Below are 23,796 nucleotides of genomic sequence, written 5' to 3'. Positions count from 1 at the left end.
TAGGGTAGAATTGAAGGTGGCCTTGAACCATGTCTCAGTGATGTGAGCAAGATTTACTATACTGACATTTTGTATTCCACCACTATAAGATATAATAGTTATTCCAAATTGTGCAGCAGTACCTCTTCCTCTACTGGAAACACTGTATAAACCTCACTGACACACTGGGGCTCTTTGTCCCCCTGAAACAGTTAGACCATGTACAGGGGTTTATGAGTCAACTCCTGGTCCCGGAGCTAATGGCTCTAGTTCTTTAGCTCAAGCAGTAGAGGCCAATGCTTTCAGAGCCAAATAGCCATTAGTTCAGATGCTGCAGCAGACCCATAAAACACTGTCTATGGTCTATCCCTTAGATGGTGGCAAAGATAATTAATTGTGTTAGCATGGGTTATAACTGCATTTTCAAAAGTCTTCCAGTATCACAGCATAGTAAGCAGTAAGAGTATGCCATCTAAAAAACCTCTGTCATTGTGTTGACATAAATACTATGCCGTCATCATAGCTTATGCCATCCGTAACATTGTGTCAATATACCTCTGATGCCGACATCCCAAAATAGTAACTTCTTAAACTTTAATAACTATTAATAAAAACATGTTGCAACTTTTAACAAATATTCTTGCCAACTACTCATAGCAAAGAATAACACACATTTAATTTCCTACTTCAGACTGCTCTAAGGCTTTTTTTTTTTTTTTTAAAGGAGTCTGAAGAGAAATGAGAAACTGGAATAACTGTGGTCATGTGATGCTTTTTGAACTAGTTACAGCAAGTGTCAGACTGGGTTTCAAAATTCAAGCAGTTCATAAACAAAAATAAGCATTTGAAATTGACACTGGTGAGGGGAGCATTGACACTGTAATTCAAAACAGATTTTACAGAATTTGTTTTAACCTCTGTTAAAATGAAAATCACTGAGCAACTTTAACGATGGTGGCTCAGTCACCCCACCACCATGGTACAGACAGATCATCCATTTGGGTTCCATATGCAAAACTGAAATATTTATTGAATACACCTGGCTTTTCTGCATCATTACTGACAATTTTACCACTCACATATAATAATGGAGCTACACCATTACTCTGATTCCTTCCGCTCCCCCATCCCCTGATATGCATTAAAAAACCTTCTTGTCTTTAACTCTACATTGACATGTCATTAATACCTTTAACTTTTTGTTGACCATGCATTTCTTAACTTTAGAGCTATATTAACTGTCATCTTCCTCTTCTTCCCCGTTTGTTATATAATGATTTATTGTTCTTGAGTATAGTTTTCACATCTGCTTAAGCAGATTTATTTTATACACTGAAATAGCTTTTTTTTCCCCCAGCCCTGGCTAAGGAATTGTGGCTTTTTGGGCATCAAGCAAAATTCTTAAACAAATCCCAATTTTTGTTCATGCTTTTCAGTTTTATTTGTTTCCCCAAACACATTTTGCTCTAATTCTTTTTTGCACAATTATAAGGGGACTGTATTCTGTTCGCACAAAATGAGTGTAACCAGGTTCTGATCACAAATATCTAGGCAACCACTAATATTTTGTTGAGTACTCAATTCATCTTTATCCATCATAATGAAATTTAATATTGAAACAAATCTAAACATTCCAGGGATATTGTAATTATCCCCAAACCAAACACTGCAAACCCAAGAAACGCTGAATTAAGGTTACACTTAAAATGAATATAAATATTTTAAGGTATGGAAATACACAATTAAAGTACAAAAACACACTTTACTCTGCCCCGTAGTGATGCCATAATGATTAAGGCATTTTAAATGTTTGTGGTCTCAGATTAGATTAAACTCAGTTTCAAAGACACTGGTGTTTCATATTTTTGCCCTTTATGCCACTAAGTAAATCCTTTCTTCCTTTGAACCTAGAAGGAAATACATAATAATTTCTTAGGCCTGCATCTGTGGTTTACATAGTAGCCTGAGCGTACAAGATAAGCTAGCACTGGGCCTGCAGTGTCAACAATGTTTCTATGACACAGACCAGAATGGGTGACACATTGGTAATATGATTGTGGAGGGACTATTCATTGAGGTTGTTTTGATCTGCATGAGGCTGAGGTCTTCTCTGTTTCAACTTTATCTCAATGTCCATGAGTTAGATGTTTGCTTAGTATGCTCAATTCTAACTAGCTTTTTGCTGATCTTTCCAGGTATTGACTGGTTCCTTCTTTATACAGTTCTTCCTGTTCTGATTTGTACCGGGGACAGGTATAGGCTAGTGGATGATCTGAAGTAAAGATCACACTGCTGACCTGAGCATCAAAACTGGACCAGGATAGACTAATCTGAGCGAAAGAAAACGCTGCCTTTGGCACAGTTTATAACCCACTCATGAGTTTCTAGAAAAAATGGCACCTTCCTCACTGTCAGGACTGATTCATCTTTGCTCATACTAACCAATTGTCCAGATAAAGGTGGATGAAGAGATGCTCGCTTCAGGAAGCTGTAGCTAGAGCCACGGCATTGGTAAATGGCAGGACACCACAGCCATTCAAAAGGAAACAATCACCAGTTCTTACCCAGAATTTAGAATCAAAGAGATATCTGGTGGACTGGATAGATGAGGCAATACTGGTTAGGAACAGGAAGTCACCCAATCTCCATCCAACAGTACAACTACCAGAGAAGGGAGTTTACTTTATTCAAATCCAGAATGGGGTAAAAACTGCCAAATGTCATGGAAATTAATGAGTAATCCATGTGCCTGCTTCATGATGGGGACCTCTACTGCTGCTTTGACCTTTATCAGATAAAGGTAATAATTGGAGATATACCAAACTCCCAGAACTGGAAGGGACCTTGAGAGGTCATTGAGTCCAGCCCCCTGCCTTCACTAGCAGGACCAATTTTTGCCCCAGATCCCTAAGTGGCCCCCTCAAGGATTGAACTCACAACCCTGGGTTTAGAAGGCCAATGCTCAAACCACTGAGCTATCCCTCCCCCCTGGGAGGCCAGAACTCCGGCCTGGGCAAATTCTATGCCATTAAGAACACAAATTTTGAAAATCATCATTGCAGCCACCATGACCTATTTACCGTATCCGTACTCGGCCCACTGCACCTCCCAGTACACATCCTACCATGCCTGCCCTGTCCGTGTGTGACCCATTGGGCCTCCCATCACATAGCCTACCATGAGTTCTGTATTTGTGCCAGACTTGAGACTTCATCATCTGAATCACCACACTGATTTCAGCTTCCGTACACTGATAGTTTGCACTTTTCAGTTTCACTCATAGGCAGAGAAAAACCTGATCTCCCTAAGCACTTCTCCTCCCCAGAGTATCACACATATGCAAGCCACAGAACAGTTAACAGTTAAATATTTTCTTGCCAGTATTTTAAGAGTGCAGAAGGTTCCAAATTGCTGGTAAAATAAACAATGCCAGACTGTGAAAACTCCTGGCTGCCATGTTCTCTGATGTTAACAAGAGTTTCTTTATTACTGTAACCTTTCTGAAGTGAATAAAAATTATTTCTCTTCCCTAGTTCTGCCCTCAAGTAAAAGGCAAGGGAGGAAAGTGAACCCTGAAGAAAGCTGCACAGTAAGAGCTCCAGAATGCTGGGGATGGCTTGTTCAAACAGGTTGTTTCAAAGACAGCATTTAACATAGTTGTAGAAAATATTTAAGTTTCCAATATAACTAACTCCTGTATTTCATTCAGACTTGGTACTGTTGTGAATAAGCAAACTCCAAAGGCTCCTAAATAAATGATCAGGGATATAAAGGGTTAAAGTCTCTTTACAAACAGTTTACTGAAAAGGACCAAAAGACATAGGGCTTGGCTACACTTACAAATTTGCAGCGCTGCAGCAGGGTGTGAAAACACACCCTCTCCAGCGCTGCAAATTGCGGCGCTGCAAAGCGCCAGTGTGGTCAAAGCCCCAGCGCTGGGAGCGCGGCTCCCAGCGCTGTCCGTTATTCCCCACAGGGAGGTGGCGTACGGACAGCGCTGGGAGAGCTCTCTCCCAGAGCTGGCGCTTTGACTACACTTAGCGCTTCAAAGCGCTACCGCGGCAGCGCTTTGAAGTGCTAAGTGTAGCCACAGCCATAGATTAAACTGGACAGGGACAACATTCTCTTCCTCTAGCCCAAGCATAGCAAGATGGTCTAGTCCAGTGGTTTTCAAACTTTTTTTCTGGGGACCCAGCTGAAGAAATGGAGCTGGAGACGAGGGGTTTGGGGTGGGCCTCAGGGCTGGGGCAGAGGGTTGGGGTGCGGGGGTGAGGTCTGCGGGGTGGGGCTGGGAATGAGAGGTTCAGGGTGCGGGAGGCGGCTCAGGACCGGGGCATGGGGTTGGGGTGCAGGAGGGGGTCAGGGCTCTGGGGTGGGGCCTGAGATGAGGGGTTTGGGGTGCAGGAGGGGCTCCGGGTTTAGGCAATGCTAAGTGCTATTAGAAAGACAAAAAGGAGGAACGGAGGAAGACTGTAAATAAACTGTTGAATACAGTAGGAGTAAAAAGGATTGAGATGAAAATGTGGGGTGCAAAAAAGAGACAATATAAACACTGGACAATAACTGATGGGTTAGGTAAGGTGTTTAATGCCTATTTTGCTTCAGCCTGCACTAAAAAGGTTAATGGTGACCAGCTACTCAACACAATTAATATTAACAAAAAAGGGGAAGGAACGCAAACCAAAATAGGGAAAGAACAGGTTAAAGAATATTTTAGATAAGTGAGGTGTAGTCATGTTGGTCGGGTCTGATGAAATTCATCCTAGAGTACTTAAGGAACTACCTGAAGCAATCTTGGAACTGTTAGCAATTATCTTCAAGAACTCATGGAGGATGGGTGAGGTTCCAGAAGACTGGAGAAGGGCAAACATAGTACCTGTCTTTATAAAGGGGGAAAAAAGAGGACCCTGAGAATTATAGATCAGTCAGCTAACTTAGATACCTGGAAAGATACTGGAACAAATTATTTAACAATCAATTTGTAAGCATTTAGCAGATAATAGGGTTATAAGGAATAACCAACATGGATTTGTCAAGAATGAATCAGGCCAAACCAACCTAATTTTCTTCTTTGACTGGGTTACTGGCCTAATGGATGGGGGAAGCCGTAGATGTGATATATCTTGGTTTTAGTAAGGCTTTTGACACAGTCCCACATGACAATCTCATAAGCAAACAAGGAAAATGTGCTCTAGATGAAATTACTATAAAGTGGGTGTACAACTGGTTGGAAGACTGTACTCAGAGTAGTTATCAATGGTTTGCTGTCAAACTGGGAGTACCTAGCAAGTGGGATTCCACTGGGGTCAGTCCTGGGTCTGGTACTCTTCAATATTTTCATTAATGACTCGACAATGGAGTGGAGAGTACGATTACAAAATCTGCAGACAATACCAAACTGGGAGGGGTTACAAGCACTTTGGAGAACAGGATTAGGATTAGAATTAAAAATGTCTTTGATAAATTAGAGAATTGATCTGAAATCAACAAAGTGAAATTTGATAAAGACAAGTACAAAGTATTACCCTTAGGAAGGGAAAATCAAATGCACAACTACAAATTAGGGAAAAACTGTCTATGTGCTGGTACTGCTGAAAAGAATCTGGAGACTACAGTGGATCACAAATTGAATATGAATCAATGTGATGCAGTTGCAAAAAAGGGCTAATATTCTGGGGTGTATTAACAGGATTGTCGTATGTAAGTCATGGGAGGTAATTGGCCCACTCTACTGAGCACTGGTAAGGCCTCACTGTGTCCAATTCTGACAGTTTAAGAAAGATGTGGACAAAATGGAGAGAGTCTATAAGAGACCCATAAAAATGATAAAACCTCACCTGTGAGGAAAGGTTAAAAAAAACTGGGCATGTTTAGTCTGGAGAAAAGATGACTATGGGGAGACCAGATAATAGTCTTCAAATATATTAAGGGCTGTTATAAAGAGGATGGCGATCGTTTTCCGTGTCCCACTGAAGATAGGAGAAGAAATAATGGACTTAATTGGCAGCAAGGGAGATTTAGGTTAGATATGAGGAAAACCTAATTATAAAGGGTAGTTAAGCTCTGGAATAGGCTTCCAAGAGAGGCAGTGGAATCCCAATCATTGGAGGTTGGACAAACACTTGTCAGGGATGGGTTTAGGTTTATCTGGTCCTGCCTCAGCACAGGGGCTGGACTTGATGACTTCTCAAGGTCCCTTCCAGCCCTACATTTCTATGATTCTGTGATTCCCTCCTGTTCTTTAGGTTTTCATTTAGAATGGGGACTAGGACAGAACAAGAGGCCACTGTATTAGACAGCATCTGCAGAGATGGTGCTAGAGGAAGAGACCCTGAGGGCCAGGAGATGGAGGGAGTGGGACATGAAGTAGTCATGGGGTGGTGGGGATGTTTTTGGAAATGGAGTAGGTGATCCAGAAGGAGCAGGAGAAGAGAAGGAGGGAGAGGATGGGCCAAGTGTGAGATTTAAAAGAGATTACTGGGATGAAAGTAGTGATGGAGAAAGGTGAAGGAAAAGAAGAGGGGAGGGAGGGAGGACCAGTGTTGGGGATGATATCACCAGAGGTATGGCGGTATCAGCAGAGGAAAGTGTGAGATATGGATGTGGGAAGAGGGAGGAGTAAAAGGTAGTGGGTGATATGAAAGGAGTAGGAGAGGGGAGAAGGTCAAGCTGGTGTGAGCTGTCAAGAGGGAGGGTAGCAGAGAGGAGGATAGGGAGTGAGGGAGGGTGTGAGGAGGAGAGAAAAGAATGCATAGAATAGGTGAGATGAGAGCCATAGTAAGAAATGGAGGGTCATAAATAATTGGCTGTGCACAACAAACTGTTAATTGGGGAGTCAAAAGTTAAGTAAATTAAGCAACAAATTAAATATACAGTGAACCAGTTATGAACCAGATTGCTGTGCTGCTTTGCCACTGCATGCAAATCTTAAGGAACATGCTAAATTTGCTCAGAAGATTTTATTCTCAACCATTCCTTAGTTTAGCCAGTAGTATTGTTTAGAAGTACCAGGGTGATGTGCTCTTATCAAATTATTGTTAGCAAGGCAAGCTGCTGCATTTTGTACAAGCTGAAGTTTCTGTGTGGATTTTGTATTCAACCCCAGGTAAACTGAGTACCATTGATTGATCTGACAACTCAGAGGCACTAGGGCTGGAATGCTTACAGATTAATGTTCTAACCAATATATCATAAGATGGATTTGCTGGGGGTCTGGTATAGACATCAAATCAGAAGAAGGAACAGGATGAGCAGCTCCTTAAACATTTAAGATGCAGAAAGAAAATCTGAATTATCATGGGGGATTTCAATCTGGGGGACAGTCTATAGGACTCAGGCTGTCACTAGTAGAACATCTTTGGAGTTCATAAAAATTACAGTTGATAACTTTCCATTATACAAAATATTACAACCAACATGTGGTAATTCTATATTAGACCCTATTCTGATGGATACGACGGATTGATCACTGAAATAAAAATTAGTGGTTGCCTAGGTACAAGTTATCACAACCTAATTACATTCAGAATATAAATCCTGACGAGTAATATGCACACACCACCCATACACAGTGCTTTCAAATTTCCAATAACCAAAAACCTGAAAATAAATATGAGCAAAATTGATTGGGAGAATAAATTTAAACTTAAAAATTTGAAAAATAATTGTGAATTGTTTAAGAATATTTTACTAGATGTGCAAAAACCAAAATTTCACAATCACAGAAGGAGGCTTCTTGGTTAAAACAATCCTGATTAGGAAGAGAAGTGAAAATGGGAATAATTTTTCTTTGAACCAATATATAACACACACAAAAAGGGAGAAGTTGATTACATTGATTATAAATTATCAGTTAGGAAATACAGACAATTGATAAGGGAAGCTAAAGATATCAATGAAAATTCTATAACCAAAGGACAACAGGAAGGATGTTTAAAAATGTATCAGGAAAAAGAGAACTTTGAAATCGTATAGGTTCATTATTAGATAAGGATGGTAAAATTGTCAGTAATAATTCAGAAAGAGGCAGAAATGTTCAATACATAGTTTTGTTCTGTATTTGAATGAAGTTGGATGATGTACTCATTTCTTACAGTGAAAAAATATTTTTTAATCCAGTAATAATTATGGAGGATGTTAACACCCAAGAATTTTAAAAGAATTCACTGAGAAGCCCTTTTGATAGAATCACAGAAGTGTAGGACTGGAAGGGACCTCGAGAGGTCATCTAATCTAGTCCCCTGCACTCAGGGCAGGACTATGTAATATTTGATGTGGATATTAAACAAATCATGGAATAATGAGGAAGTTCCAGAAGACTGGAACAGCTAATGCTGTGCCAATATTCAAAATGACTGAGGTAACTACAGGCCTGTTAGCCTGATATTGATCATCATCATCTTCTTCTTCAATGCTTAGCAGAATGGTCAGTCTTAGTAATCATTCTCCATTTGGTCTGTTCCTGTGCAGCTGCAAGGGCTTAATGGGCCAAGAGTTGAACATTGGAACAGACTTGTTGCACTCACATAATAGGAGGTCTGACTCTGGGCTGCCTCCACAGTTGGTGGAATTTTATCCCGGATGTTACAAGCCACCGGGAGAACTGCATTCACCAGAATGTCTTGCAGCATTTTGGCGACATGTCCGAAAAGCGTAAGATGCCACCTGCGGACAATGGCCCCAGTCATCAGTAGGCTGGAGTGATTGTAAATGTCTGCATTACAAATTAAGTCATTTCAATGTATGCCCAATATACAACATTGGCATTCTGTGTGGAAAGCCTCCAGCTTTGTGTGGAAAGCCTCCAGCTTTGCCCAGTCTGAGTGGCATAATGTCCATGTTTCATGACCGTACGGCAGTATGGAGAGGATACAACTCAAATAGATCATGAACTTAGTTGTCATGCTGAAATGATGTTGATTCTATATTCACTGTAGATGACCCATGGCAGACGCTGCAATGTCAATCTGGTGGAGAACGTCCATGTGATAGTTGGAGGAACTGGTGAGTATAGAACCCAAATAGCAAAAAATGGAGAGTGCTTCGACAGTTCCATTATTCAACGAGATTTGGGTCGTGGGTGGACCTGATCCTAGATTTTGCAACTTTGTCTTTGACCAAGAATCATGGAGGCCAACCTTCGCTGGCTCCTCCTCCACTTGCTGGAGTGCCTCACAAAACCTGTTGGGTCTCTGTACTAAAAGAATGTCATCAGGATAGTTAAGGTCAGAGAGAGAGAGAGAGAGAGAGAGAGAGATCACCGATCTTAATGCCTATGAACCTGAAGAAATGTTGCATTATGAAATCCATTGCCCAACAAAAGAGTGCAGGAGTCAAGATACAGCCTTGCCTGACACCAGATACTGATTTAAAAGGTGCTGCCATCTGATTAATTAGTATAGTTCCATTATGCAGCTTGCTAATTAAATCCAGCAAAGACATCTATGCCCTTTAAGGCCTTCCATAGTGCAACTTGGTCAATGGATTCATAGTGCGACTTGGTCAATGGCATCAAACACCACCTTAAGATCAACATACACTATGTACAGGGGTTTCTTGAAATTGCAGTGTATCTCCGACAAGAAGCGGAGGGCCAGAATGGCGTCTAATGTGGACCTGTTCCTTGTAAGGTCTGACTGTTGGGTGCAACGCTTCTGATGCAGCAGGGGCTCCAAATGCACCAGCAGACTATGTGCAAACACCTTCTCTGGCACGGATAACAAGGTGATTGGCCTGTAGCTCTTACATTCGCTGCATGGTTCCTTGCCCTTATAAAATGAGATCACAATACCATCCTTCCAGGTGGTGGCCAAGGTTGCAGTTCTCCATGCCAGGTGAAAGATGGCCAGAAGGGATTCCACTACAGGATCAATAGCACATTTTAGCAGCTCTGAGGGGATGCCATCAGCACCAGCTACATGTCCATTTTTCAATTTGCAGATGGTGGACTTCACTTCATCCAACGTTGGTGAGTCAATACAAGCGTCTGGGTCCAAAACCAAAGTGGTTGCCAAATCGTCCAGCTCTGAGTAAGCAGCAGCTGGAGGGTGGTCCAGGGCGCTGTGATAATGTTCTACCCAGCATGAGAGGATGGTTAAGCACTGGAGTAAATTCCCTAAGGAAGTTGTAGAATCTCCATCATTGGAGATTTTTGAGAGCAGGTTAGACAAACACCTGTCAGGGATGATTCAGATAATACTTAGGGTACGTCTTCACTACCCGCCGTATCGGCGGGTAGCAATCGATTTCTCGGGGATCGATATATCGTGTCTCAGCTAGACGTGATATATCGATCCCCGAACGCGCTCATGTCGACTCCGTAACTCCACCAACGCGAACGGCGGTAGCGGAGTCGACATGGGGCGCTGCGGATGTCGATCCCGCGCCGTGAGGACGGTAAGTAATTCGATATCAGATACTTCGATTTCAGCTACGTTATTCACGTAGCTGAAGTTGCATATCTTATATCGATTTTCTCCCATAGTGTAGACCTGCCCTTAGTCTTGCCATGAGTGCAGGGGACTGGACTAGATGACCTCTTGAGGTCCCTTCCTACAATTCTATGTTGTCATCTAATTTACATGGACAGCCTTGGCTGCCATTCAGGATGCTGTTTGTTGCGACTACTTCTTGACTGCTGAGGTTGCAGATCACGCTGAATGCCAGCTTTAAATCTCCCCTGGCTAAACTGATTTCAACATTATCCGCCACTTGGTTATAATATGCCTTGTGACTGCGAAGTGCAAGGGCATTGAACTTTCACTTCAGCTGATTACGAGTGTGCTTATTGCTGTGTTGGAGGGCGGACACCTTCAATTTACTGGTAATTGTCTGGAAGGCCTCCTCTGATAACCATGAGTTCTGATATTGATGCCAGGCACAATAATAGAAAGCCCGGTAAAGGAGGAACAGAGTACAAGCAAGGGGCCACTGGACAGGAAGAGTAGGACTGCTATATGGAATTGTGCTGAGCACATTGACAATGACAGGTTTGGTTACAGATGGGTACGTGCTGTTATATCCTGTACCTATTGCCATCCTCATGGGGCAGAGTTATGGTTGTGTGGCTGTGTTGTGTGGGAAGTATCACCTTAGCTCTGCAATTCCTAGTCTGGAAACATTTGAGTTTTGGGATTTAAATTCTTGCATTCTCAAAGGGCTCAAGGAGCACAGAGCAGTGGCAGCAACATTCACTCCACTGTAACAATGGGTTTCACATATGAATTTTCCCATGTTTTTTGAGAAAGGGTAGTGAGAGGGGCATTACCGGGGGGAGGAGTTATGGGAATAAGGGGGTACTGTAGGGAGGTTTCCTAAGCACTTCTCACAGCCTCTCAGCTACCAGCTATAGGCCCCAAGGAGAGCCCCAGACTGCTTGCCCCTATCAGGACCCAGCACTCTGCACAATTTATACCAGCTCCAGTACACTAGATAAGCTCAAGGGCAGGCCAGTGAGCTGAGACTGAGCACAGTTTCTATGATCACAGCACTCCTTTGGTCTCAACACCATGTACCTATGATATGCACCAAAAGAGTTTCATTCTTAGCTACCCGGCTGTTTCAGTGCTGTGTGCCTGATTCTACAGCACTCAGAAAATTAAAACAGGTCATCTGAGGGAGGGACTTTATCTCAGAAATCCCTCGACCAAATAACCCCAAATTTGTATCACACAATCTACCATCTATCCTGGAACCCGATGAGGCATAGTTGTTTTCAATACAATTTGCCTATATGGATGAACGCAGGACAGTCCCTTGCTATGGACAAAAATCCACGATAAGAACTAGGAAATTTGAAAATGAGGTGATTTTAGGAGGGATATCTCCCAGGAATCCATTGACCAAATGAGCCTACACTTGCACTACTAACTCTACCCTAAGATTTCAAGTGGTGTAAGCAATTTTGAGGGCCAATACAAGTATACATGTGGATTTTAGAGTACTTTGGAAATTCAGCTCTGAACACAAAGCTCTGCTCAGTCTTAACTATAGTGCTGCAAGAGCCACCCTCCTAATCCTTTTGAAAGTCCTCCCTCTCTCTCACACTCCCTTGTCCCCCAATATGACATTCCTGCTGACATCTTTCCCCTGAATCATCAGCACATCTTGGGAGCCTAACATCCGAAACCTACTCCTCTACTGAAAACATTAGATAACCCATGCTAATATGGTGTAATGGCTGGATGTTTATAATTCTGCTAAAGCCTATGAATGAGTGGCCCTTGTGCTTCAGCTCAAGCAGCAGAGACTCATGCTTTTAGATCCTGACAACCCAACTAAGGTCATTGCTGCAAATGGTCCAGCCATTAGAAAAGGCATAATTCATTACCATGGGTTACACATTCCTCCTTGCCAAGGAAGCTCATCCCACTGTAGTTCAAATCCCAGTTCAGGTTTGTAGGGACTGAATCCAGGACCTTTGTATCTAAAAACACTAGAGGACTAGGTCCATTAGCTCAGAAACAGCAGCACACTCAAACCTCTATACATGGTCTATCCCCATGATATTAGTGTGGGTTACACTTGCATCTTCTGAAGTCATCTCATATCATAACTCCTATGGGAAAAGAACTGTAACACTCCATTATCCTAATTTAGGTCATCAGTAATATTGTGCCACTGTAACTCTTATGTCTGTAATATTCTTAATGCATCTTTGTTGCAGTGGTATTGTGGCTATGTTGGTCACAGGATATAAGAGAGACAAGATAGGCTAGGCAGTATCTTTTATTGGACCAACTTCTGTTGGTGAAAGAGACAAACTTTCGAGCAACACAGAGCCCTTCTTCACCTTGTTTCTTTTTTGACATTCAAAACATTACTATTTAAACCTTAAAAAGGAGTCACACAAAACATGTTGCTGCAACTTTTAATAAGCATTTGTCCAAACTATTCAAAGCAAAGAATCACACACATTAATGTTACACCTCTGATTGCCTTAATATGTTTTTTAAAGGGTCTGAATAAAATGACACTGCAAAATTGTCATAAAGTGATTTTTAAATACTGTAGTTATAAATCTCCTGGGGGCAGAGGGTGGTGGTGGAGCTTTCCCTTTAAAATATCCTAGAAAATTCAAGCATTTCACAAAATATAATAAGCATTTGAAAATGATCCTCTAACTCAAAAAACTGAATTTTTATCAGACTTTTTCATCCTCACTAAAATGAAGAGTCTGGAACAAAGCTTAACTTTCCTGTTCCTTCCACCCCAATCCACCCAAGACCTCCACCTTCCTGTCCTCTTCCCCAGTAAGCTTCCTTCATCTCACATGAGACTCCCTCCCATGCAATGCACTTCCATTCATGGGCCACTCACTTTCCTCCTGCCCCAATCCACACCCTCTTCCCATAAAACACTTGTTTTCTATGATGTACTTCTCATCCTGACTCCTACGCTGCCTGTTCTCCCTGTCTTGATTCTGATCATGCTTCTTGACTCCTTGGGAAAACCTCATGCATCTTTTATCCTCCACTAGGAGGAATAGCTTCTTTTGGAACTGAACTGTGGCAAATGTAAGAAAACGTAATATATGACGTGAATAATCCCAAAATGAATCCCAGACTGGTTTCCAGTAGTCAGAATGTGGCTAACGTAGGACAAGGCTGGATTTGTTTCCTTTTAAAACAGATCCTAACAGTGGCAGAACAAGGCAGAAATCTATGCTCAAAGTTTCTGAGCCAGACTCTGCTCTGTTACACTGATGTAAATGTGGAGTAACGCCAGTGATTTTAATGGCCTTACTTTATATTCACACCAGTGTAACTGAGAGCAAATATGGGCCACTGTGTATAAACAGCTCTAGCTGAAAGCATAACAAAGGCTGTATTGTGCTATGCAAGGCAGAGGCAATAAACGAATTCAAAAGACATCTAGAAGTAGGGTTTTGAATGGTCTGGTGGGAAAGCAAGAAGGTGGGATTAAGATAAATTAGACAGGGTTGCCATGTTGGGCTGGACAGTCCCATCCTGTTCCTATCATCTCTTACAACTTTTAAAACATGCACTGATACAAATCAGGTTTTTGTACCGAACAAGCAAATCTTGTACATTTCAGACATATAGTATCCCTGCATCATACCAGAAACACCCTTGTTAAAAAGAAACATATTTGAATTCGGAATGTTTATTTCAAATCAGTCCCTGATGCATGTGTTTAGATAGAGTACAATTTATGTGGAGTAATGATAGTGAATCTTGATGTTACCAGGGAAGATCTAAGAATAAGGAGCAGAAATTTTCTGACGTCTCCCCTTCTCTAAGTTCCATGGTATGGAGTCCTAACAATCAACTCCACTGCACCCTGATTCAGGAGTATGAGAATACACTCAAGACACCACAGTCTTGCTTTTTACCAAAACACGATATGGAAGCTAATCTAATATCTTTGTTGCCAAGGTCCTCTGATAGAAAGAAAGAAAGAGCTGCAATTTCTAGTACTGACTCTGGCTCCCCGTTACAAACTGATTAAGCAGCTGCCAGTTTGGATAATTTAAACTTGCTCATTGTAAGCCACAAGATGGAGATGTCTGGCAGAGCAGGATCGCAAGGAAGCCTTTTACCCAGCCTAATGTTACTATTAACACTTTGAGCCATTGCATCAAGCCAATTTTTATGTTTGTTTTTTAAGTTTGGTAGAAATGTCACAAGTGGAAAAATTAAGTAAAGAGCACTGGTTAGCCACAGAACTGGACACACCTGGCTGCAAACCCACCAAAAGAAACTGACTTCATTAGTACTAGCAGCAGCGGAGTAAAATTTATATCTGAAATTTGCCTACACCAGTAGAATTGCTGAGGCCAAAAGCTCTCTGTCTGTTTTTACAGCTGTGTCATGTTTTGATTCCTGACTCTTGCTGACACTCTGGAGTGCTGAAGGAGCCCAGGCTCCAGGGTCCCAAAACTTTGCAGCTGAGATTCAGATCTCAGAGATTTAACTATCAGTTTATGAAATAATACAAAGTCAAACTGGAGTTGGAGCTGATATAAATTAGTAGTAAAAATGCAACACGTATTAATTTAACAGCAATGATCCAGCATTTTTAAGAACAGACAGCAAATTCTAAATACATTGATGCCAGTTCTGAAATATAAAACTTAATGTCCATTTTCTGCATCAGCTGTATTAACTACAGGTTACGATACATGAAAGGGGATTGGATTCCTGAACGTCCCTCTCTCAAAATGTACCCTATCTCTTACTGATCTTAGACAAACTGCCTTTTAAAAATAACCTGACCAGTGGAAGATTTTTATATTTTAATGAGTGCACATGCCCGAAAGCCTCTTAACAGAAGAATACAGTTAAAAATGTCCAAGATTAAATTAATGAACTGCTCTGCTTTCTGCTTATCAGTCAGGTAGCTACATCAATCACCTACTCCAGAAATTTGTACCCAGCTCTCCTCAGCCTTGTCTAACCAACCAAAACCTACCTTAGAGAGACAAGGTATATTAGGTAATATATTTTACTGGTCCAACTTCTATTGGTGAGAGAGACAAATTTTTGAGCTACACAGAGCTCTTCTTCAGATCTGGGAATGATACTGAGAATGGTCACAGCTAAATACAAGATCGAACAGATATTTAGTATACTCTACGGGACGATTAGAACCACAGGGCTAGAAGGGACTGCAAGGATCACTAGTCTCACCCCCTGCCAAGATGCAGGATTTGTTGGGTCTAAACCAGGGATCGGCAACCTTTGGCACACGGCTTGCCAGAGTAAGCACCCCGGCAGGCCAAGACAGTTTGTTTACCTGCCGCGTCCGCATGTTCGGCCGATCACGGCTCCCACTGGCCGCGGTTCGCCACTCCAGGCCAATGGGGGCAGCGGGAAGCGGCAGCCAATACATCCCTCGGATCACGCTGCTTCCCGCCGCCGGCATTGGCCTGGAGTGGTGAACCACGGCCAGTGGGAGCCGTGATCGGCCGAACCTGCAGACACAGCAGGTAAACAAACCGGCCCAGCCCGCCAGGGTGCTTACCCTGGCAGGCCGCGTGCCAAAGGTTGCCGATCCCTGGTCTAAACCATCCCAGACAGATGCTCTCCAGCCTCCTTTTGAAAACCTCCAGTGAAGGAGCTTCCACAACCTCCCCAGGCAGTCTGTTCCCTTGTCCTACCGCTCTTACTGTTCACGGTGAAGTGACCCATTAACACCCTATAGTCATAGGACAAAAAGGGGGGTTAGTGGGTTACAGATTGCTGTATGATCAACACCCCCCACAACACACTTTTCAAGATCCATGGGTCCTACTCATGCCTATCACAACATGTGCTGTACCTCATCCAGTGCACTAAATGCCACAACAACAACGTGGGTGAAACCAGACAATCACTACATTCTCAAATGAACTCCCACAGGAAAATGATAAAAGACAACAATACCATACACCTGTGGGTGAACACCTTTCACAAAGTGATCACTATATATCTGACCTATCAGTCCTCATCCTCAAAGGAAACATGCATAATCCTTTCAAAAGATGAGTCTGAGAGCTTAAATTTATAACTTTGATATGGTTTTAATAAAGACCCTGGCTTATTACAACAATCTGTAACCCACTAACCCCCACTTTTTGTCCTATGACTGCTGGGGTGTTAATGACCCACTTTATCTTGAATTGTCCCATAGAATATGTACTAACTACTTATGCTAAACTATCTGAGCCTCTGATAGGGTCCCAAAACTCAGGCTGCAGCCCCAGCCCCATGTCTATACCATAATTAAACAGCCCCTTAGCCCGAGTCAGCTGGCACAGGCAGCTGCGGGTGTCTAATGTGGGTGTCTAATACCCTCTGAGTATGTCCCAGACCTGAAGAAGAGCTCCATGTAGCTTCAAAGGTTGTCTCTCTCACTAACAGAAGTTGGTCCAGTAAAAGACATTACCTCATCCACCTTGTCTCTCTAATATCCTGGGATTGACACAGCTACAACAACACTGCATACAAAAACTTTCTTAGCAGCTATAAATTACTGAACTCTTTATGCAACCCAGTGGAAGTTCAGACTGGTGGATTCCCTTGCAGAAATCCAGTTTTTAAGACAGAAATAGTTTCCTTTTCTCTTCAGGGCTGCACCAAGGTGGACTAGCAAATTTCATACAGATACAGATTCTCTTTTGGCCCAGGAAACCATATTCTCTCATGGAATGAGCTTTAATTCCCAAAAGGTAGTGGAGACCCTCCCGCCATTTATGTCTCCTTAGTACAGGAATAAATCCATCTGTTTGACAGTGAGAAGATGACCCTCTAGGCCTTCTCAGATGTCTAGACCATGACAAACTGGACTTCTTAACCTTCTGGGAGCAGTGCATGAGATACTTCAGGGACCTAAAAGCATGCTGTGATCTTCCCTTTATCTGAAGTAAGGCTGGATAAGACGACCAGAATCTGAAATTTACCTTGGAAGTAGCTACTCAGAAATCAGAAAGGAATATTTAATGAGGAGAGCTGCCATGATAAATATATTTTTGGTGGCTTCCAATGACACTCAGATAAAGCTAACAGAAGCTAGAAGCTCGAATAGGGAGAGAGAGAAAGCTGGTAGAAAGAGCAGATTAAACAGTCTAGGACAAGACAATTGACTCAGGCCTGACTAGGAGATTTGCTTTGGCTGGACAGCATCTTGGAATTAAGCAGTGCAATCCAATAAAAGAATTTCCAGCATCTCCTCCAATAGTTCCTAAGGTCAAAACTTGGTCCTTGTGGTTTCTCAAGACTGACTTCATTCTCCACTTCCTCCTGGAGGAACTCCAGAACTTGGGAAACAGAACAAGACCAACCTTGCATGCCCTGCAAGGGCTTCTTTTAGAGAAAAAGCTCTAAGGATGGGAGTATGGATTAGAGAGAACAGGCTTATGAGAGTTCAGACCAATGTCCATATTTAAGAATACCTAATATCTAAGGGACATTTTTCATGAACCATGCTTTCAGATGTAATGAGACCCAGATACTGAGATAAATTTGGCCCCATGCAAGATGATCTGAAAAATGTCAAGCAGGAACCATGTTCCCCAAATGTTAACATCATAAGTTTCAAATACCATGATCAACAGAGCTAGTCCCTAGAGAGCTAGTAGGAGGAAAGCATATTGGGTCTTCCCCAACAGAATAAATCTGATGTCCAGTCCAGAATCCAGAAAACTCTGAACCTGGTACAAAACCTGTGAAGCTTGGATTCCTCTGTTGTAGCAAAGTAGTCTACTGAGGGAATCCCTCATTTTGAGTAAACTGCCTTGAACTTCCCCATACCCAATCGCCAGTCTCTAAGAAGGAGGATCTGATGACAGAGCCAGTCTGCCTGGAGACAGACCACCACTAACTCAGTTAGCTGGTGTGGTTCTGCCAATCTTGGGGGTATTACTACTTGAGCCACTGTCTTACTCTGGGTGCTTCCATGTTTGTTTATGTACAAGATTTACTGAGTTGTCTGTGAAGACAAGAACTGATTGGCCCTATGGCTATTTCCACGAGACCAGGAGAAAAAAAATCTTATTGCTCGCAAATTCAGATTTACTGTGAAATTTCTTTTCCTGCCTAGTTCAGATGGCTTGATTAGATTGAGAGTGAACTATGGCTCCCAGACTTTAAAAATGACTACCCACTAATGAAGATCCCCAAGAGGCAACCCTGACTTCCAATCCCACAGTGAGTACCACCAATGAAAGAACTGCCTTATGGAGGCTGGTGAAGAAAACCTCAGATTCCACCTGGAAAACAATAGCCTCTTTACCCTGCTCTGGCAGAATGAAGGGTCATAAAAACAGCAGACTAGGCCATTGAAGAACACTGCTGGTGGAGGAGAATTACCTGGGTGCCACCGAGCTGGTGTAACAGCTCTATATCACTCTCTCACACCACTGGGCTCTGACTATTCTCAGCTGTTGCAATGGCCCCAAGTTAGAAACTGCAAACTCCTGGGGAAGCAAGGTAAAGGTTTAGACCAGAACATGCACCATCGTAAGTGGGGACAGAAATTCTCTGAACCTCTCTATCCTTACTTTAGAGAGTTCCTCCACAGAGCCTTTGAAGAGGTGTGTGACAAGACGAGAAAGAGCTCCTCCCTTTCCCCCACTGCCCTCTCACCCATGTGGCAAAAACGGCAGAATGAGCCTGCCACAGAGGAACATTAAAGTCCCCTTCTTCTCTCTGCATCTGCTACTATCATCTAAGGGCATATCTACACGTACAGCACTGCAGTGGTGCAGCTGTACTGATGCAGCTGCGGTGCTGCAGCACATCTGGTGAAGATGCCATATGCCAATAGGAGAGAGCTCTACTGTCGGCATAATAAAACCACCTCCATGAATGGCAGAAACTACATTGGTGGGAGAAGCTCTCCCACTGACATACTGCTGTCCACACCAGCACTTAGGTTGCTGTAATTTATGTGGCACAGGGGGTGGTTTATTCACACCCCTGAGCAACATGAGTTATGCCAACATAAGCTGTAGTGTAGACATAGGCTAGGCCTACACTGCGGGGAGGGGGGAGGTGTCGACCTAAGATACGCAACTTCAGCTACACAAATAGACTCTGCTTCCGCCTCTCGCCATGGTGGAGTTCTAGAGTCGACGGCAGAGCGATCAGGGATCAATTTTATTGCATCTACACTAGGTGCGATAAATTGATCCCCAATAGCTCGATCACTACCCGCAGATGTACCCATAGCCTTATCTCTCAAAGGCAGGCTGTAGATTAATTAGAGAAGGACTGGACTACTGGAGAGACAAGATCTGGGTGCCCATTTTGGATCAGCTAGCTGATTGAACGTAGTGCCTGGGTGATAAGCAGAAGGCAGACCATTCCACAAAGCTCACTGCAATGAAGCCTTGAGCACAATTATACGTACGTGTGTGGGTAGCAGTGGACAAAGTACTAAGGACTGTCCCAGCTGCCCCTCTTCTAGCCATTGTTTAGCTAATTTCTTGTAGGTGTTGCAGAACTGAGTCCTAAGGGAAAGATCAGCACAGAGGTGGAGGTCCATGTTTAGCAGGTGATGTAAGAAATCACATAGTCAACTGTGGGACTAGGGGTAAAACAGTGTATTAGGCTGGCAACACAGGCAGAGAGGACGGGATATATTGACAAGATCATCTAAGATGAGTTACATGCCCAAATGAAGCAATGAATAGGAGCAAAAGAAATCCTAAGAGCTTGGAAACATCTATATTTCACCACATGTCCAACAAACAATACTCACTGAAATTAAAAGGTACAGCACAAAAAGCAAGCTGTATGGAAACTTTTAAAAGACACCATAATAGAGGCTCAACTTAAATGTATACCCCAAATTAAAAAACATATTAAAAGAACCAAAAAAGTGCCACTGTGGCTAAACAACAAAGTAAAAGAAGCACTGAGAGGCAAAAAGGCATCCTTTAAAAAATGGAAGTTAAATCCTAGTGAGAAAAATAGAAAGGAGCATAAACTCTGGCAAATGAAGTGTAAAAATATAATTAGGAAGGCCAAAAAGGAATTTGAATAACATCTAACCAAAGATTCAAAAAGTAATAGCAAAAAAATGTTAAGTACATCAGAAGCAGGAAGCCTGCTAAAGAACAAAATTGTCAGACACGTAAACAAACATAATTTGTTGGGGGAAGAGTCAACATGATTTTTGTAAAGGGAAATCATGCCTCATCAATCTACTACAATTCTTTGAGGGGGAGTCAACAAGCATGTGGACAAGGGGGATCCAGTGGATACAGTGTACTTAGATTTTCCAAAAGCCTTTGACAAGGTCCCTCACCAAAGGCTCTTAAGCAAAGTAAGCTGTTGTGGGATAAGAGGGAAGATCTTCTCATGGATTGGTAACTGGTTAAAAGATAGGAAACAAACGGTAGGAATAAATGGTCAGTTTTCAGAATGGAGAGAGGTAAATAGTGGTGTCCTCCAGGGGTCTGTACTGGGCCCAGTCCTATTCAACATATTCATAAATAATCTGTAAAAAATGGGTAAAGAGTGAGGTGGCAAAAATTTGCAGATGATACAAAACTACTCAATATAAAGTCCAAAGCAGACTGCGAAGAGCTACAAAAGGATCTCTCCAAACTGGGTGATTGGGTAACAAAATGGCAGATGAAATTCAATGTTGATAAATGCAAAGTAATGCACATTGGAAAACCTAATCCCAACTATACATATAAAATGATGGGGTCTAAATTAGCTATTACCACTCAAGAAAGAGGTCTTGGAGTCATTGTTGATAATTTTCTGAAACCATCCACTCAATGTAAAGTGACAGTCAAAAAAGCGAATAGAATGTTGGGAATCATTAAAAAAGGGATAGATAATTAGACAGAAAATATCATATTGATCCTATATAAATCCATGGCATGCCCACATGTTGAATACTGCATGCAAATATGGTTGCCCCATCTCAAAAAAAGATATATTGGAATTGAAAAAGGTTCAGAAAAGGGCAACAAAAATTATTAGGGGTATGGAACGGCTGCCATATGAGGAGACATTAATAAGACTGGGACTTTTCAGCTTGGAAAAGAGACGACTAAAGGGGGATATGACGGAGGTCTATAAAATCATGACTGGTGTGAAGAAAGTAAATAAGGAAGTATTATTTACTCCTCCTAATAATACAAGAACTAGGGGTCACCAAATAAATTAATAGGCAGTGGATTTAAAACAAACAAAAAAGCATTTTTTCACACAACACAGTCAACCTGTGGAACTCCTTGCAAGAAGATGTTGTGGAGGCCAAGACTATAACAAGGTTCTAAAAAGAACTAGATACGTTCATGGAGGATAGGTCTATCAATGGCTATTAGCTAGGATGAACAGGAATGGTATCCCTAGCCTCTGTTTGCCAGAAGCTGGGAATGGGTGACAGGGGATGGATCATTTGATGGTTACTTGTTCTGTTCATTCCCTCTGGGGCACCTGGCATTGGCCACTGTCGGAAGACAAGATACTGGGCTAGATGGACCTTTGGTCTGACCCAGTATGGCCCTTCTTATTTTCTTAAAGGAGCAGTCTGTGGGATCAAGCTTGTAGATACATACAAGCTCTGTCTTTAAATATTTGCTGTTCCCAGACAAAAGCTCTGTTAAAATGGAGTTACAGCTGAGAACACATTTAAATAACTTAGGAGAAAGTACATTATAGGGATGCTGTCATTATCGCAAACCAAGCGATATAAACCTAGGAAATTCAGAATTAAGGTTAAACTTAAAAGAAATCTAAACATGCTAAGGTATGGAAACATACAGTTAGGTCACACACACAACTTTAACTCTGGTTGGTACTGACATTATGCAGTAACCACACAACCACGCTGAATACCTTTTAGTGTGTGCGGTCCCTGATTAGACAAGACTGATTTCTCAAGATTCTTTTTAAGTCTTCAAGGGGAGTTTTGAAGGCAATGGGGATAGCCTGATTTACAGGAGACAGAGAGACCCCTAAATTCAGATCTATTCCAAAGACTAGATCCAACAAGGGGCTGCCTTGTGTGCACTTTCTGTAACTAACTGGGTAAAGCACCTGGACAGCAGAGTTCTCAGAAAGTTTCAGGCAACTTTAAAAAACAAAAAACAAAAAAACCAGTTGTCACTGAGGGAGCAACTGAAATCTCCCAGAATCAATACTTCCTAGGACTCTCTGAGCAATGAAAAGAGAAGAGTGTACACCTAATAGAGAAACACTCCCTTGCATACTGAAGCAACCAATATCATTAGCAGTACCTTCAAGTGTTGTGGACCCATTGCACATACAGAAGAGAGCTCACAATACAATTAGTGCAATTTAGAAACAAAAGGGAGTGCGGGGGAGGAGATAAGATTAATTCTAACCTATGGTTAAAATTCCCTCTTTTGAATGTTACTTGACCCAGCTCCCTAGCTGACCCTGCCTTGGACTCGTTTCTTTAGTAACTGGGGCCATATAGGCCAACTGGTATATTAACTCTTCTAGGTTTTCTATCTGTTCTATTTACTTTAATCCTGAACAATCCCATTTTTTCCTGCCATAGCATAACCACAGTTTCCTCTTTTCCCAATACAAGTCACAATAGACATTGCCTCCCCATCCAACCGTTGCCTGCAGAAGTACTGGAGTCCTGTGAAGATGAGGACATTCATTTCCATCAGCCTTGCAGAGGTCGCTATACTTCAAGGTTTGTGAAGGTCATCTCCTAGTGCTGCTGCCCCATGCATTGCACTCTCTGAGGCCCCAGGCCAATGCTGGTATGGAGTGGCACACTCTGATTCAAAGACTTTAAGGCCAGAAGGGACCATTGTGATTACCTTGGGTGACCTTCTGCATAGTACAGGTCACTCAGTGCTTCCTGCATTAAACCCTTAACTTGTGATTGAACTGCCCTTGAAGCTCTTGTTCCTTTATAAGCTCCCTTCTGAGATCAGGACCAGTATGCAGAGAATCCAAACTGTACATCGTACTTGCGGTTAGTTATATAGCATTATATAGAAACTCTGTCCTCTCTCCCTGCTCCCATCCACTGTCCTGGGTACATGGAATACTGAAATCCCAGCTAAAACCAGTCAGACCAAGTCTTGCTCCACCTTAATCCCACAGCCACTGTTCTAATATGTGCCAGGTCACAAAACATTAAATGGTTTGTGTCATCAAAATAATCAAGAAAGTCAACACCAGACAAAGATAACTTACCCCCATCACCTTACCACGCTGTTCAACGTCTTCCCACATAGAATGAACTATATAGCGACACATGTATTTTCCAGCTCGACCCTCCTGTTTCATTCGTACCAGACACATCCTGCAAGAGAACAAGCACCAGAGAAGTTGGTTTGATTTACAACTGCTTCTTCAGGTCTTAGAA

The 23,796-nt window shown here is 42.3% G+C and overlaps 1 protein-coding gene across 4 annotated transcripts in view; it reads right to left on the bottom strand.

Moving 5' to 3' along the window:
* Positions 1-23,796, bottom strand: part of LOC120380873 (ubiquinol-cytochrome-c reductase complex assembly factor 1) — a 91,644-nt gene that overhangs the window by 15,689 nt on the left and 52,159 nt on the right. For all 4 annotated transcript variants that reach the window (XM_039498759.1, XM_039498758.1, XM_039498761.1 and 1 more), the window contains exon 7: positions 23,625-23,733. In XM_039498759.1, the coding sequence (XP_039354693.1) occupies positions 23,625-23,733 (109 nt within the window). The remainder of the gene's footprint in view (positions 1-23,624; positions 23,734-23,796) is intronic.

The sequence above is a fragment of the Mauremys reevesii genome, linkage group 13, assembly GCF_016161935.1.
Source record: "Mauremys reevesii isolate NIE-2019 linkage group 13, ASM1616193v1, whole genome shotgun sequence".
Taxonomy (NCBI): Eukaryota; Metazoa; Chordata; order Testudines; family Geoemydidae; genus Mauremys; species Mauremys reevesii.
This window is presented reverse-complemented; position numbering and strand designations above follow the sequence as displayed.